We start from the raw sequence: 12,783 nt of genomic DNA on the forward strand, positions 1-12,783 counted from the left end.
TTCTAACTACATAGATGGGATTACGATAGTTGCAATCTGACTGCTCAGTGATTCCTTGTTACAGCTTTCTTTTGCTTTCTCATTTCACAGCTTCACATTGTATTGACAGAGTAAGATAAGGTCTGCCTTTAAATACTCATGATCCGTAATATGTAATTTAAAACAGAAAGAAACTACCACATGGGAAAATATATTAAAAACAAAGATTCCAAGACTTACCAAGCGGGAAAGCACCGGTAGACAGGCACAATAAAATAACACACAAACACACACACAAAATTTCTAGCTTTCGCAACCAACGGTTGCTTCTTCAGGAAAGAGGGGAGGAGAGGGAAAGACGAAAGGATGTGGGTTTTAAGGGAGAGGGTAAGGAGTTTTGCATTTACAGACATTCATTAACCCTGGATTCTTGGAAAGCACTCTTATAACACTGTTTTGATACTTCAGGTAATTCTCGCTTTTGTTCTTTTACTAAATCAGATAATTGTTGAATTTTTCCATGGGTTTTACATAGAATCAGATTCGTGTCTTCATTTTCCTCAACTGCAATGACCTGCGTATCAGCATAATAAACCACACTGACTTGAGCTTCAACTTCATTTTCTCGTACATCAATATATTTTTCATTTACACTCGGAGTGTCAACATCTTCTAGAGCACCCTTTAAAATAGACTATCATCTCTGCTCTGCTACCTTTAATAATTAATCTACTGCTTCTGAGATCCAATCTACTCTTGTATTTCATTAGCCAAGCATTGCCAATCAAGAAATTAACAAATAAAGATGGAATTATCAACATTCCTGTTCAAATTCTCTTCTGTCAACAGAAAACTTTAAAAATATCTGCTCACTTATGGGCTTACTTTTATTTTTAATCACACTAATAATTCTCACACTCTTTGCTAGAAAGACCAGAAATAACAATGCTGCATAATTATTGCTGTTATTTATGTGAGACTGTAGTCAGTTGACTGTCATTTTCCATCTTCTTTGTCTATATACACTCCTGGAAATTGAAATAAGAACACCGTGAATTCATTGTCCCAGGAAGGGGAAACTTTATTGACACATTCCTGGGGTCAGATACATCACATGATCACACTGACAGAACCACAGGCACATAGACAGAGGCAACAGAGCATGCACAATGTTGGCACTAGTACAGTGTATATCCACCTTTCGCAGCAATGTAGGCTGCTATTCTCCCATGGAGACGATCGTAGAGATGCTGGATGTAGTCCTGTGGAACGGCTTGCCATGCCATTTCCACCTGGCGCCTCAGTTGGACCAGCGTTCGTGCTGGACGTGCAGACCGCAAGAGACGATGCTTCATCCAGTCCCAAACATGCTCAATGGGGGACAGATCCGGAGATCTTGCTGGCCAGGGTAGTTGAGTTACACCTTCTAGAGCACGTTGGGTGGCACGGGATACATGCGGACGTGCATTGTCCTGTTGGAACAGCAAGTTCCCTTGCCGGTCTAGGAATGGTAGAACGATGGGTTCGATGATGGTTTGGATGTACCGTGCACTATTCAGTGTCCCCTCGACGATCACCAGAGGTGTACGGCCAGTGTAGGAGATCACTCCCCATCCCATGATGCCGGGTGTTGGCCCTGTGTGCCTCGGTCGTATGCAGTCCTGATTGTGGCGCTCACCTGCACGGGGCCAAACACGCATACGACCATCATTGGCACCAAGGCAGAAGCGACTCTCATCGCTGAAGACGACACGTCTCCATTCACGCCTGTCGCGACACCACTGGAGGCGGGCTGCACGATGTTGGGGCGTGAGCGGAAGACGGCCTAACGGTGTGCGGGACCGTAGCCCAGCTTCATGGAGACGGTTGCGAATGGTCCTCGCCGCTACCCCAGGAGCAACAGTGTCCCTAATTTGCTGGGAAGTGGCGGTGCGGTCCCCTACGGCACTGCGTAGGATCCTACGGTCTTGGCGTGCATCCGTGCGTCGCTGCAGTCCGGTCCCAGGTCAACGGGCACGTGCACCTTCCGCCAACCACTGGCGACAACATCGATGTACTGTGGAGACCTCACGTCCCACGTGTTGAGCAATTCGGCGGTACGTCCACCTGGCCTCCCGCATGCCCACTATACACCTTCGCTCAAAGTCCGTCAGCTGCACATACGGTTCACATCCACGCTGTCGCGGCATGCTACCAGTGTTAAAGACTGCGATGGAGCTCCATATGCCACGGCAAACTATCTGACACTGACGGCGGCGGTGCACAAATGCTGCGCAGCTAGCGCCATTCGACGGCCAACACCGCAGTTCCTGGTGTGTCCGCTGTGCCGTGCGTGTGATCATTGCTTGTACAGCCCTCTCGCAGTGTCAGGAGCAAGTATGGTGAGTCTGACACACCGGTGTCAATGTGTTCTTTTTTCCATTTCCAGGAGTGTAACTAAGGCTAGTGAGTGTACATATTGACAGACTTTTCTCCATGACCACACTTTGCCACCCACTTGTCTTTGTGGTGGTAGACAGCCCTTGGTCTCATGCTATTAGTAAGAGAATTTGGCCATGGTGTGTGGCAGTGGGCGAATGTGACAAGCAAAAATTCATGAAATATGGAGCAGTAAATACTCTTAGAAAAACGCCTGTATAGTCTGTGGCTTACGAACTTTACCACAATTGTGAATATGCATTTATTTCATCAATCACACTTTACCGATGATCAACAGAGATACACAGGAAAAAGTCCAGATAGGCTCAAAGACAAAAATACTTGTAACTAACAAATGAATAATCCAATGGTAGACGTAACTAACAAATGAATTCTCAAATGGTAGACTATAGTGATTTCAAATAAACAGTTTGCTTATCCTTCATGAGTACAATCCTTTTCATAATTTAGTGCATTTTTGTCAGTCACTTCGCTTTTTCTTCTTTTGCATTATTCTTTTTGAGTATAACCCTTATCATACTTCTATTAGTTACTGTGGATGATTTAGTATTACTCAGTACATAATTTCATTTCCAGACAATATGCTGAAGCATAAAACTATGTTCACACACTCTTATGTGAATTCCCAATGGAGAAAACTAGCATGAAGAAACGAAATGGAAGAAGAAAGAAAAGCAACACTTACAAAACTGCGCACAAGAATGTAACAGAAGTGAGGAACAAAAAGCAAATGTTAATGAAGCAATGCGACTCAGTGTCTTCACTCACAAATTGTGAATCAGATAACCGACATCAAATCTGAATGCATTCATAATATCCTTGATGAGATATACATCTGTATGCATCTCATATGTAGGATGGTGCTCATGCCATATATTCCAACTGGACAGTGCTGCATTTCTCAGCTAGTAAATTATAAATTTAACACACAGATATGAACTGGTATAATAGTCATTAAGACATTGTCCATAATTACTTCAATCTCTCACAATAAATCTTCTCTCATGTCATGTCCATAGTCATATGAGGTAGCATGACAAATTCTGTGGCTGTGTTGTTTTGAATTGGATCTTATTCCAAACTGAACTTAGTTTTCCAAGTAATGATGCACTTGTGTCTGTTGATCATTATTTGATTTTTCAGGTGACCTATCACACCTTTGTTCATCATAGTGTGACGGAGAATATCCTTCATATTGTTGGTGTTGTTCATTCACGTATCGATTATCTGTCTGCCTATAATTTTCTTCTACCTATCAGCTGTAATTACATTGTTGATTATGATTATTGTAGTGTTAGTCATGCTGTGTACCCAAAATTTTGGTCGCATTGATTATTCTGGTTTCGTTCCTGCATTCAGCATTCATCGTTAATGACTTCCATGTGATCGAGCATCAAACACATTACTTCTTCACAGCCATGGTGCAGCATTATAGCAAGTCTTTCGTGTTTTTATCCCAGTGATACTGAAAATAGCTACTCATTATTCCTTTATTTCAATCTTTTATTGGCAGCAACATTAAGTCAACTCCAATTTTCTGCTGGAAGCTTTGACACTATTATTCATAACAAAATTCCTTATCAAATTCTTGGAAAGTGTTACATGTTTTGGAGGCTTCGCTTCACTGTATATATGATCCATCTTTCAAATAATTTACACATATTTTGGCTTTTTGCCCTTCAGGGCATGCCTTTGGGAAAGAATCACGAAATTACTCCACGAAAGCAGCTGGAGTGTTATATTCTTGAAATATTTGCAAACTGAAGTAACTGTTAACACCCATAAAAACATGACTTCTTTGTTCCAAAAACCTGTTAATTTTCTGTTTTAATGTTTTGCAGGGTTAGCTTATGTTTGCATCTGACTGTGCATGCCTAGTCTGCAACAATTTTGCTCACATGCCATTCTTAATTAAACATTTACTTAATAGCTAGTTGCTTAAAGCCACAGTTTTGAGGAGTTAAAATGTGATGAACAGCTCTTAAATGCAGTGAGGAAATCAAGCAGACCATTAATAAAATGCACATTGTACATGGGGTGGAGGGCATAATTATTGTACCATGATGATTAAGATCAAAGACACAGGAATTCTGGGAACAGGGAAACCTTTGACTCATGAAACCGTGGGGTTGTTGTGCTCAAAACTCTGGTGATTACTTTCGAATACTTCGATTGTACACTGTGTGTATAATCGAAGTGTATGATTAAATGATGATGGCGCCCTCTTGGGTAAAATATTCCGGAGGTAAATTGTCCACCACTCAGACGTCCGGGCAGGGACTACTCACGAGGATGTCGTTATCAGGAGAAACAGAACTGGCGTTCTATGGATCCTAGCATGGAATGTCAGATCCCTTAATCAGCCAGGTAGGTTAGAAAATTTAAAAATGGAAATGGATAGGTTAAAGTTAGATATAGTGGGAGTTAGAGAAGTTCGGTGGCAGGAGGAACAAGACTTCTGGTCAGCGGATACAGGGCTATAAATATAAAATCAAATAGGGGTAATGCAGAAGTGTGTTTAATAATGAATAAAAAAATAGGATCGCAGTTAAGCTGCTACGAACAGCATAGTGAAGGCATTATTGTAGCCAAGATAGACATGAAGCCTGTGCCTACCACAGTATTACAAGTTTATATGCCAACTAGCTCCACAGATGATGATCTGATTAAAGAAATGTATGATGAGATGAAAGAAATTCAGATAGTGAGGGTAGATGAAAATTTAATAGTCATTGGAACTGGAATTCAATATAGGAAAACGAAGAGAAGGGAAAATAGTAGGTGAATATGGAATGAGGTAAGGAATGAAAGAGGAAGCCACCTGGTGGAATTTTGCACAGAGCATAACTTAAATCGTAGCTAACACTTGGTTTAAGAATCATGAAAGAAGGTTGTATATGTGGAAGAGGCCTTGTGACACTCGAAGATTTCAGATAGATTATATAGTGGTAAGACAGAGATTTAGGAGCCAGATTTTAAATTGTAAGACATTTCCAGGGGCAGATACAGTTCTGACCACAATTTATTGGTTATGAACTGTAGACTAAAACAGAAGAAACTGCAAAAAGGTAAGAATTTAAGGAGATGGGAAATGGATAAACTGAAAGAACTAGGGGTTGTAGAGAGTTTCAGAGAGAGCATTGGGGAGCAGTTGACAAGAACAGGGGAAGGAAATACAGTGGAAGAAGAATGGGTAGCTTTGAGAGATAAAATCGTGAAGGCAGCAGAGGATCAAGTAGGTAAAGAGACGAGGGGTAGTAGAAATCCTTGGGTAACAGAAGAGATATTGAATTTAATTGATGTGAGGATAAAATACGAAAATGCAGTGAATGAAGCAGGCGAAAAGGAATACAAATGTCTCAAAAATGAGATCAACAGGAAGTGCAAATTGGCTAAGCAGGGATGACTAGAGCACAAATTTAAGGATGTGGAAGCATATATAGGGGTAAGATAGATACTGCCTACAGGAAAATTAAAGAAACCTTTGGAGAAAAGGTAACCACTTGTATGAATATCAAGAGCTCAGATGGAAAACTAGTTTTAAGCAAAGAATGGAAAGCAGAAAGGTGGAAGGAGTATATAGAGGGTCTATACAGGAGCAATGTACTGGAGGGCAATATTATGGAAATGGAAGAGGATGTACATGAAGATGAATTGGGAGATATGATACTGCGTGAAGAATTTGACAGAGTGCTGAAAGACCTAAGTCAAAACAGGGGCCTAGAAGTAGACAACATTCCATTAGAACTGCTGATAGCCTTGGGAGACCCAGCCATGACAAAACGCTACCATCTGGTGAGCAAGATGTATGAGACAGGTGAAATACCTCCAGACTTTAATAAAAATGTAATAATTCCAATCCCAAAGAGAACAGATGTTGACAGATGTGAAAATTACTGGACTATCACTTTAATAAGTCACGGCTGCAAAATGCTAACATGAATTCTTTACAGATGAATGGAAAAATTGGTAGAAGCCAGCCTTGGGGAAGATCAGTTCGGATTTTGTAGAAATGTTCGAACAACTGAGGCAGTACTAACCCTATGACTTTCCTTAAAAGATAAAGACAAACATACATTTCTAGCATTTGTAGGCTTAGACAGAGCTTTTGACACTTAACTGGAATACTCTCTTTGAAATTCTGAAGGTAACAGGGTCTAATACAGGGAGCGAAAGACTATTTACAATTTGTACAGAAACCAGTTGGCAGTTGTAAAAGTCTAGGGAAATGAATGGGAAGCAGTGGTTGGAAAGTGGACCATGGCAAGGCATTTCAGACCGTATGGCTACCCCGCTCAGTGGTTTGCTTAAAACTTGGCCACTACCCACACTAGACCTTGAGGTACTGTTTGACTGGGGCTTAATTTTGACACTGGCCCCCGTATTGGCATCACATTTTTGTAACCAAATGGGTATGTTTACAACTACTGTAAGTTGCATCTTTTCAATGGAAATGTATGTTTTCAATCAGTGGAAACATCAGGTAGGATTATCAACAATGTAGGAAAAAGATAGAGTCTCACCGACACCTGTCTGAAACTGGGAGAGACACACACACACACACACACACACACACACACACACACACACACAGAGAGAGAGAGAGAGAGAGAGAGAGAGAGAGAGAGAGAGAGAGAGAGAGAAAGGGGGGGGGGGAGATTGCTCATAAGTTTGTTTTTGAGTGAGTCGACACAGGACTAATGTTTTTTATTGTTGCTGATGTAGTTTAAGTGGAAGTATTGTATTACATTTCTCTAGCTCTTTCTTTTCTGATTCTATGATGGTACTAACTTTCTGTTGTTATTTTTTTCAGCCGGAATGTAAAGTTTCTGATGAAATGAGATTTACAGCCTATAACCAGTATGTTCATAAAATGTTGCATCGTTGGGGACCAAATGTAAGAGAAATGATGGCAATTAAAAAATACTTGGCTACTCAAAGCATACTCTTGAACAATCCTCCTTGGGTGAGTGTTGTTGACCACGTGTAGTAACTTATGAATGTACAATCAAAATTTTGGAGATTCCTTTTAACTTTTAAATATGGAACAACTTGTTCAGTTAACCAGTTTCAAAGCTGTAACGCAATTTCTTTTTAAATTGAGTGTCCCACTGAATTTAAGTAATTTATTAACACATAATATGTACAACATACAGATGAGCCCATGTTGAACTTTTTCAAGCAGTTCTAACCACTGGATTTACGGCATACAGTAGTTTATGAGAGAGCTCGTGTTTTAATTTGTAAGAAACTGAGTTTCTGAATATTAAATAATTTGTTTTTGAAAATGTGTTTTCTATGTGCTCAACTTATAACCGCATGCATAGATAATGAATCTTGGAATCCAAATGTATATGGGAACTCATTTTTCAAATTTCTTGTATGTAATCAGCAGATAAAAAATCTGTTGAGGAAAAAGAGATTTAAACTATGTATTGACTTTGATATTAATATCATAAACTTATAGTTAACCAAAAGCTTAACTGCATATTTGTCTCAGTTCGCTACTTTACAATACATCTGATCTGACAATTGAAAATTCTCTGTTTAAACCATACATGTTTTGTTTTAATTTTCAGTGTTTTGTGCCATGGTGATGTAGTTTCTTTGTTGCATTCCATGTCTTTCATTACAACCATATGCATTAAACTGCTGTAACATTCATAATAACATTGTGTCTTCATCACATTGTCAGCACGATTGCAACCGTGTTCTGATTAAAGTAGAAGCTAACTGACAACGATGCTACTAAAAATAAAAATGCAATTTAAACATTTTGCTGACCTGACCTTTCTAAGTTTTGACTGGGAACTGCTATTATGAGTTACTTCAAAAGTCTTTTAAAATATTATTATTATTATTATTATTATTATTATTATTATTATTGTAGGTTGGAGGTATGGAAGTAGACCTGCCAAGGTTGTATCAGACAGTACAAAGTTTTGGTGGACTGAAGGAAGTGATTGAAAAGAAGAAATGGCAGCGAGTTGCTGATGGAATGAAAATACCGAAAGCAGCACAAGACAGGGTTACAAAGTTGGATGATATATATTGCAAATATCTACTTCCATATGACACATTGTCTCCAGGTATTCCTAACACATTCAAATTCCATTGCATTAGGTCACTCCGCATAGAATGCCAAATTTCATGTTTATGCAAATTGAATGTTTGCCACTATTCTAGAGGTTGTGTTCTGTCAAATACTCAGACTCTGTGACCTTAAAATCCCACTTCGCCATTTCGTTTGTTTGCTCAGCTGGCTTCCTCCCCATATGTTTTTAACATTTTTAATTAATTATTGCTTGGCTTTGTAGTTTTTTTCCAAATTTTTGTATTCGTCCTAAATTTCCTTCGTGTATCTGATATTATTTATGTAGAATTGTCCAAGGCAAATTTCTTTCAGTTGACTTACTTTAGTTCCATGCACCACCGTGATATAAAAGTATAAAACCTCAGTGAAACAGAATTGTTGGCTAATACTTACTTTCAGGAGGCAGAGTGCCAAGTAGTTGGCAAAAGAAACCCTTAGAAGTAGAGAAAAATATAGTTTTGCAGCCTTTTTTTTTCCCCAGGTATGTCAGTACCAGTGAAGTTGTACATATTCTATTTGCATCTGACTTGAAAACATTTCTATTTGAAACATGTATTGTATTTTTAGTCTTTCTTTGTGGATGCAACGTGCTCAGCAGAAATACATTATTTTAAAACTACAGCTCTTCTTAACCCCTTCTCTTCACAATGGCTCATCGCCATTATTCATTCCATAGTTTATCTGCTGTTTTATTAGTGTAAATTGTCTCCATAACTGAAATTATGATACCTAAGTAAGAACAGCAAGTTTTATGTAATAAAAGTTGTTTTTGCTATATAGGTGAACGAGAGAAATTGTTTGAGGAAGTGGAGAAAGATTGGGCACTCCGGGAAAGTCGTTTACCCGTACCGGATAATACGTCAAGTACAGGCACGCATGAAGATGATTCGTCAGATGGAGATACAAGTGATGAAAATGAAGAATGTATTGTAAAGGTAGGTGTGTGTGTGTGTGTGTGTGTGTGTGTGTGTGTGTGTGTGTGTGTGTGTGTGTTTTTCCCCCCCACCCTGGGCACCAACAGATTTCTCTACAATTTTTTTCTTTGCTTCCCCATTCAAACTAAATACCTTTCTCCAATAGAGACAAAACAAAGTTTGATGCACTGCAGTGCTGTTGTACAGAGTTAACATTTGAGAAAAACGTAAATAAAATATACCCACAGTGGGCATTAATGCACATGCTCATTCATTAGAAGAACCTGTAAAAGGTATTAGTCCACAGATATAGAATACTCAGGTTCTTTGTGTGCATGCTGTTAGACCAGGTGACTACAACAGAAGGAGAAGTGTTCACTTTGCCCTGTTTGCATATACTCTTCAGCAGTCACCATGAATTCAGTATCAGTATGAATAGTAGCCAGTGTAGAATGTTCATGAGGAATGAGGTGATCAGTTTTCTTCATAGAGCTGTGAATCCTTTTTACCTAGATAAGGCTGCTATTAATAGGGAAACAACCAGACAACAGATATTCATATGGGTTAGAGTTCATAATAACTGACCACAAGTCACTATATTAAATGTTTTGTTAAAGTGTCTTCTGTTGAATTTTTTAGACATGAATCAGTGTAGTCCCTTCACCCGAATTCCTGATGCTCTCTCACTGAAAGCAGTGAGGCGTAAATGTCCACATACAATCATTTGCCCGCTCCTGTACTTCACCTGTTTAAAAGAATTGCAAGAGGCATATAGGCAGTCATTTTTCTCTCGTTCTGTTTGGGAGTGGAACAGGGAGAGAAGATGCTAATTGTGGTATGAGGTACCCTCCACCACGCACCATATGGTAGATTGCGGAGTATGTATGTAGATGTAGATGTTGAAAAATCCTTCAAAATTGGTGATGGTTGATGATGACAAAAGTATAGTGATAAAGGGCTCAAATGAACCTCCACGTGTGAAATTCCCATCCATTCAGTGAACATTACATAATGCCATTCCAGTGTTTTCAGTGTATAAATAGCTTATAGAGTTCTCTGAAACCAGTGAATTTACAGAAATGCTTAAAGTGGAGCAGTACATAAAAGCAGCAGATGAGTAATATAAGAGGAAAAACATTGGCAGTTTTCGAACTAGTTAACTGTATATGTAATGAAGAGGTAATTTCCACAACTATCAATGTTAGTAGATCAGCAATCTCTCTCTCTCTCTCTCTCTCTCTCTCTCTCTCTCTCTCTCTCTCTCTCTCTCTCTCTCTCTCTCTCTCTCCCTCATAATATGCAAATTTACATCCATGGGCAGTCTCAATAAAGTACAAATTACACCATTATTTGTATCCACAGATAAGTGTTTTTACAGTATCTTCAATTGATAGGTACTCCAGTCCTGGGTGGTACCGAATTATGTGGGGAATGCTCATCTGTGGCCAGATGGTGGGACTTTGGGAAAGTCCCACCATTCGGCCACAGAGGATCATTCCCCTCGTAATTCAGAACCACCCAGGACTGGAGCAACTGAATTACATTCTCTGCCAGGGTTTCGACTACCTCTCATCATGCCCTGAAATGAGAAATGTCCTGACCACTATCCTGCCCACCCCTCCAACAGTGGTATTCTGCTGTCCACCGAACCTAAACAATATACTCATCCATCCCTACACAACCCCTTAATGCTCATACCCCTGTAATAGACCTAGATACAAGACTTGTCCTATACATCCTCCCACCGCCACCACCACCACCACCACCACCACCACCACCACCACCACCACCACCACCTATTCCAGTTCGGTCACAAACATCACCTAACCTTTCAAAGGCAGGACTACATGTGAAACCAGTCATGTGATCTACAAGCTAAGCTACAACCACTGTGCTGCATTCTATGTGGGCATGATAACCAACGAGCTGTCTGTCTGCATGAATGGCCACCGACAAACTGTGGCCAAGGAACAAGTGGACCACCCTGTTGCTGAGCATGTTGCCAAAAATGACGTCCTTCATTCCAATGGCTGCTTCACAGCCTGTGCCATATGGATCCTTTCCGCTAACACCAGCTTTTCTGGATTGTACAGGTAGTAACTTTCCCTGCAGTATATCATACGTTTCTGTAACCATCCTGGCCTCAACCTTCATTAGTCATTGTCCTTTCCCATCCAGCCCCCTTCCCTGTTCTCATTCCAGTACTACACAGTCCTCATTTCACCATCGCACCAAGTCTTTTTACTTCTCTCCTTTTCCGCTACCCCCCCCCCCCCCCCCTCCCCATTTCTCACATGCCCTGCATCTAAACTCCCAACTGCACATAGCCGCCCTGCCCTACCCTCTCTCCACCTCATCTGTGCACACTCCCCAGCAACATGTCACTGTCTGCCACCCCAACCAACTACCTGTCCCCTTCCCTGCCCCAGCCTCCTCCTTACCCCACCCAGTCGCCATTCCCATCATGCTGCTCGCAGTATACCTTCAATTGCCTGAGACTGTAGTCGTGTGTGTGTGTGTGTGTGTGTGTGTGTGTGTGTGTGTGTGTGTGTGTGATCTATTGTTGATGAAGGCCTTACTGGCCTAAAGCTTTGTTTGTGACTGTCTTTTTGTTGTGCCTACCTGCGAGTCTGCATCTCTACTGTATAGTGAGTAGCAACTTTCCTTTTCATGATATTGTTACATTCCATTCTGGATTTTTGTTTTTTAATGAAAGCCCTTTTGATATTAGTTTGAAATAGAATTTATGAGTTAAGTTATGATACTAATCTCCTTAATACTTGTAGAAAGGAATTTTTTTCCATTAAGGAGACATAGTCAACCTGATGCTTCCATGGAAATCAGTTACCTAAGTAGATACTCAAAAATTTACTTGCTGAACAGTTTTTTTTTTTTTTTTTTTTACAAAATCTGATCATTTACCATCTTTTGTCTATTTGGCCGACTATATTTAAAGTGAATAATATTTGTTTTTTGTATGTTAAACTTTTAAGTTACCACTTTAAGGGAGCTGTTTCATATTCAATAAATTTTGTAATCTCTTCAGTATGATTGGGTTAGATGCCTGCGCAGTAGACACAAGATGTGTCATGGTGTATGTAATGATCAGGTGCTTACTGTCTAGAGCTCCTAGGGAATGCATTTATATGCCATATGACTAGAATCTGAAATGGAGCCCCAAAGGGCCACCAAAATGTATATTTCATATTCTAAGATATCTCCTGTCCAGTTTTTCTCCATTGTCATACATAATTTTGTACTCTGTTGTCTGCCTTCTTAACATGTTTTTGGTAATTGCAAAGTAGTCTGCAATTGTGATTTCTATGTGTTTGTATATAACTTACTCATTTTGTATGC

At 39.9% G+C, this 12,783-nt stretch overlaps 1 protein-coding gene across 13 annotated transcripts in view; it reads left to right on the top strand.

Moving 5' to 3' along the window:
* LOC126365822 (uncharacterized) overlaps window positions 1-12,783 on the top strand; it is a 182,930-nt gene that overhangs the window by 119,960 nt on the left and 50,187 nt on the right. For all 13 annotated transcript variants that reach the window (XM_050008432.1, XM_050008439.1, XM_050008433.1 and 10 more), the window contains 3 exons: window positions 7,232-7,384; window positions 8,309-8,507; window positions 9,293-9,447. In XM_050008432.1, the coding sequence (XP_049864389.1) occupies window positions 7,232-7,384; window positions 8,309-8,507; window positions 9,293-9,447 (507 nt within the window). The remainder of the gene's footprint in view (window positions 1-7,231; window positions 7,385-8,308; window positions 8,508-9,292; window positions 9,448-12,783) is intronic.

The sequence above is a fragment of the Schistocerca gregaria genome, chromosome 4, assembly GCF_023897955.1.
Source record: "Schistocerca gregaria isolate iqSchGreg1 chromosome 4, iqSchGreg1.2, whole genome shotgun sequence".
Lineage (NCBI taxonomy): Eukaryota > Metazoa > Arthropoda > Insecta > Orthoptera > Acrididae > Schistocerca > Schistocerca gregaria.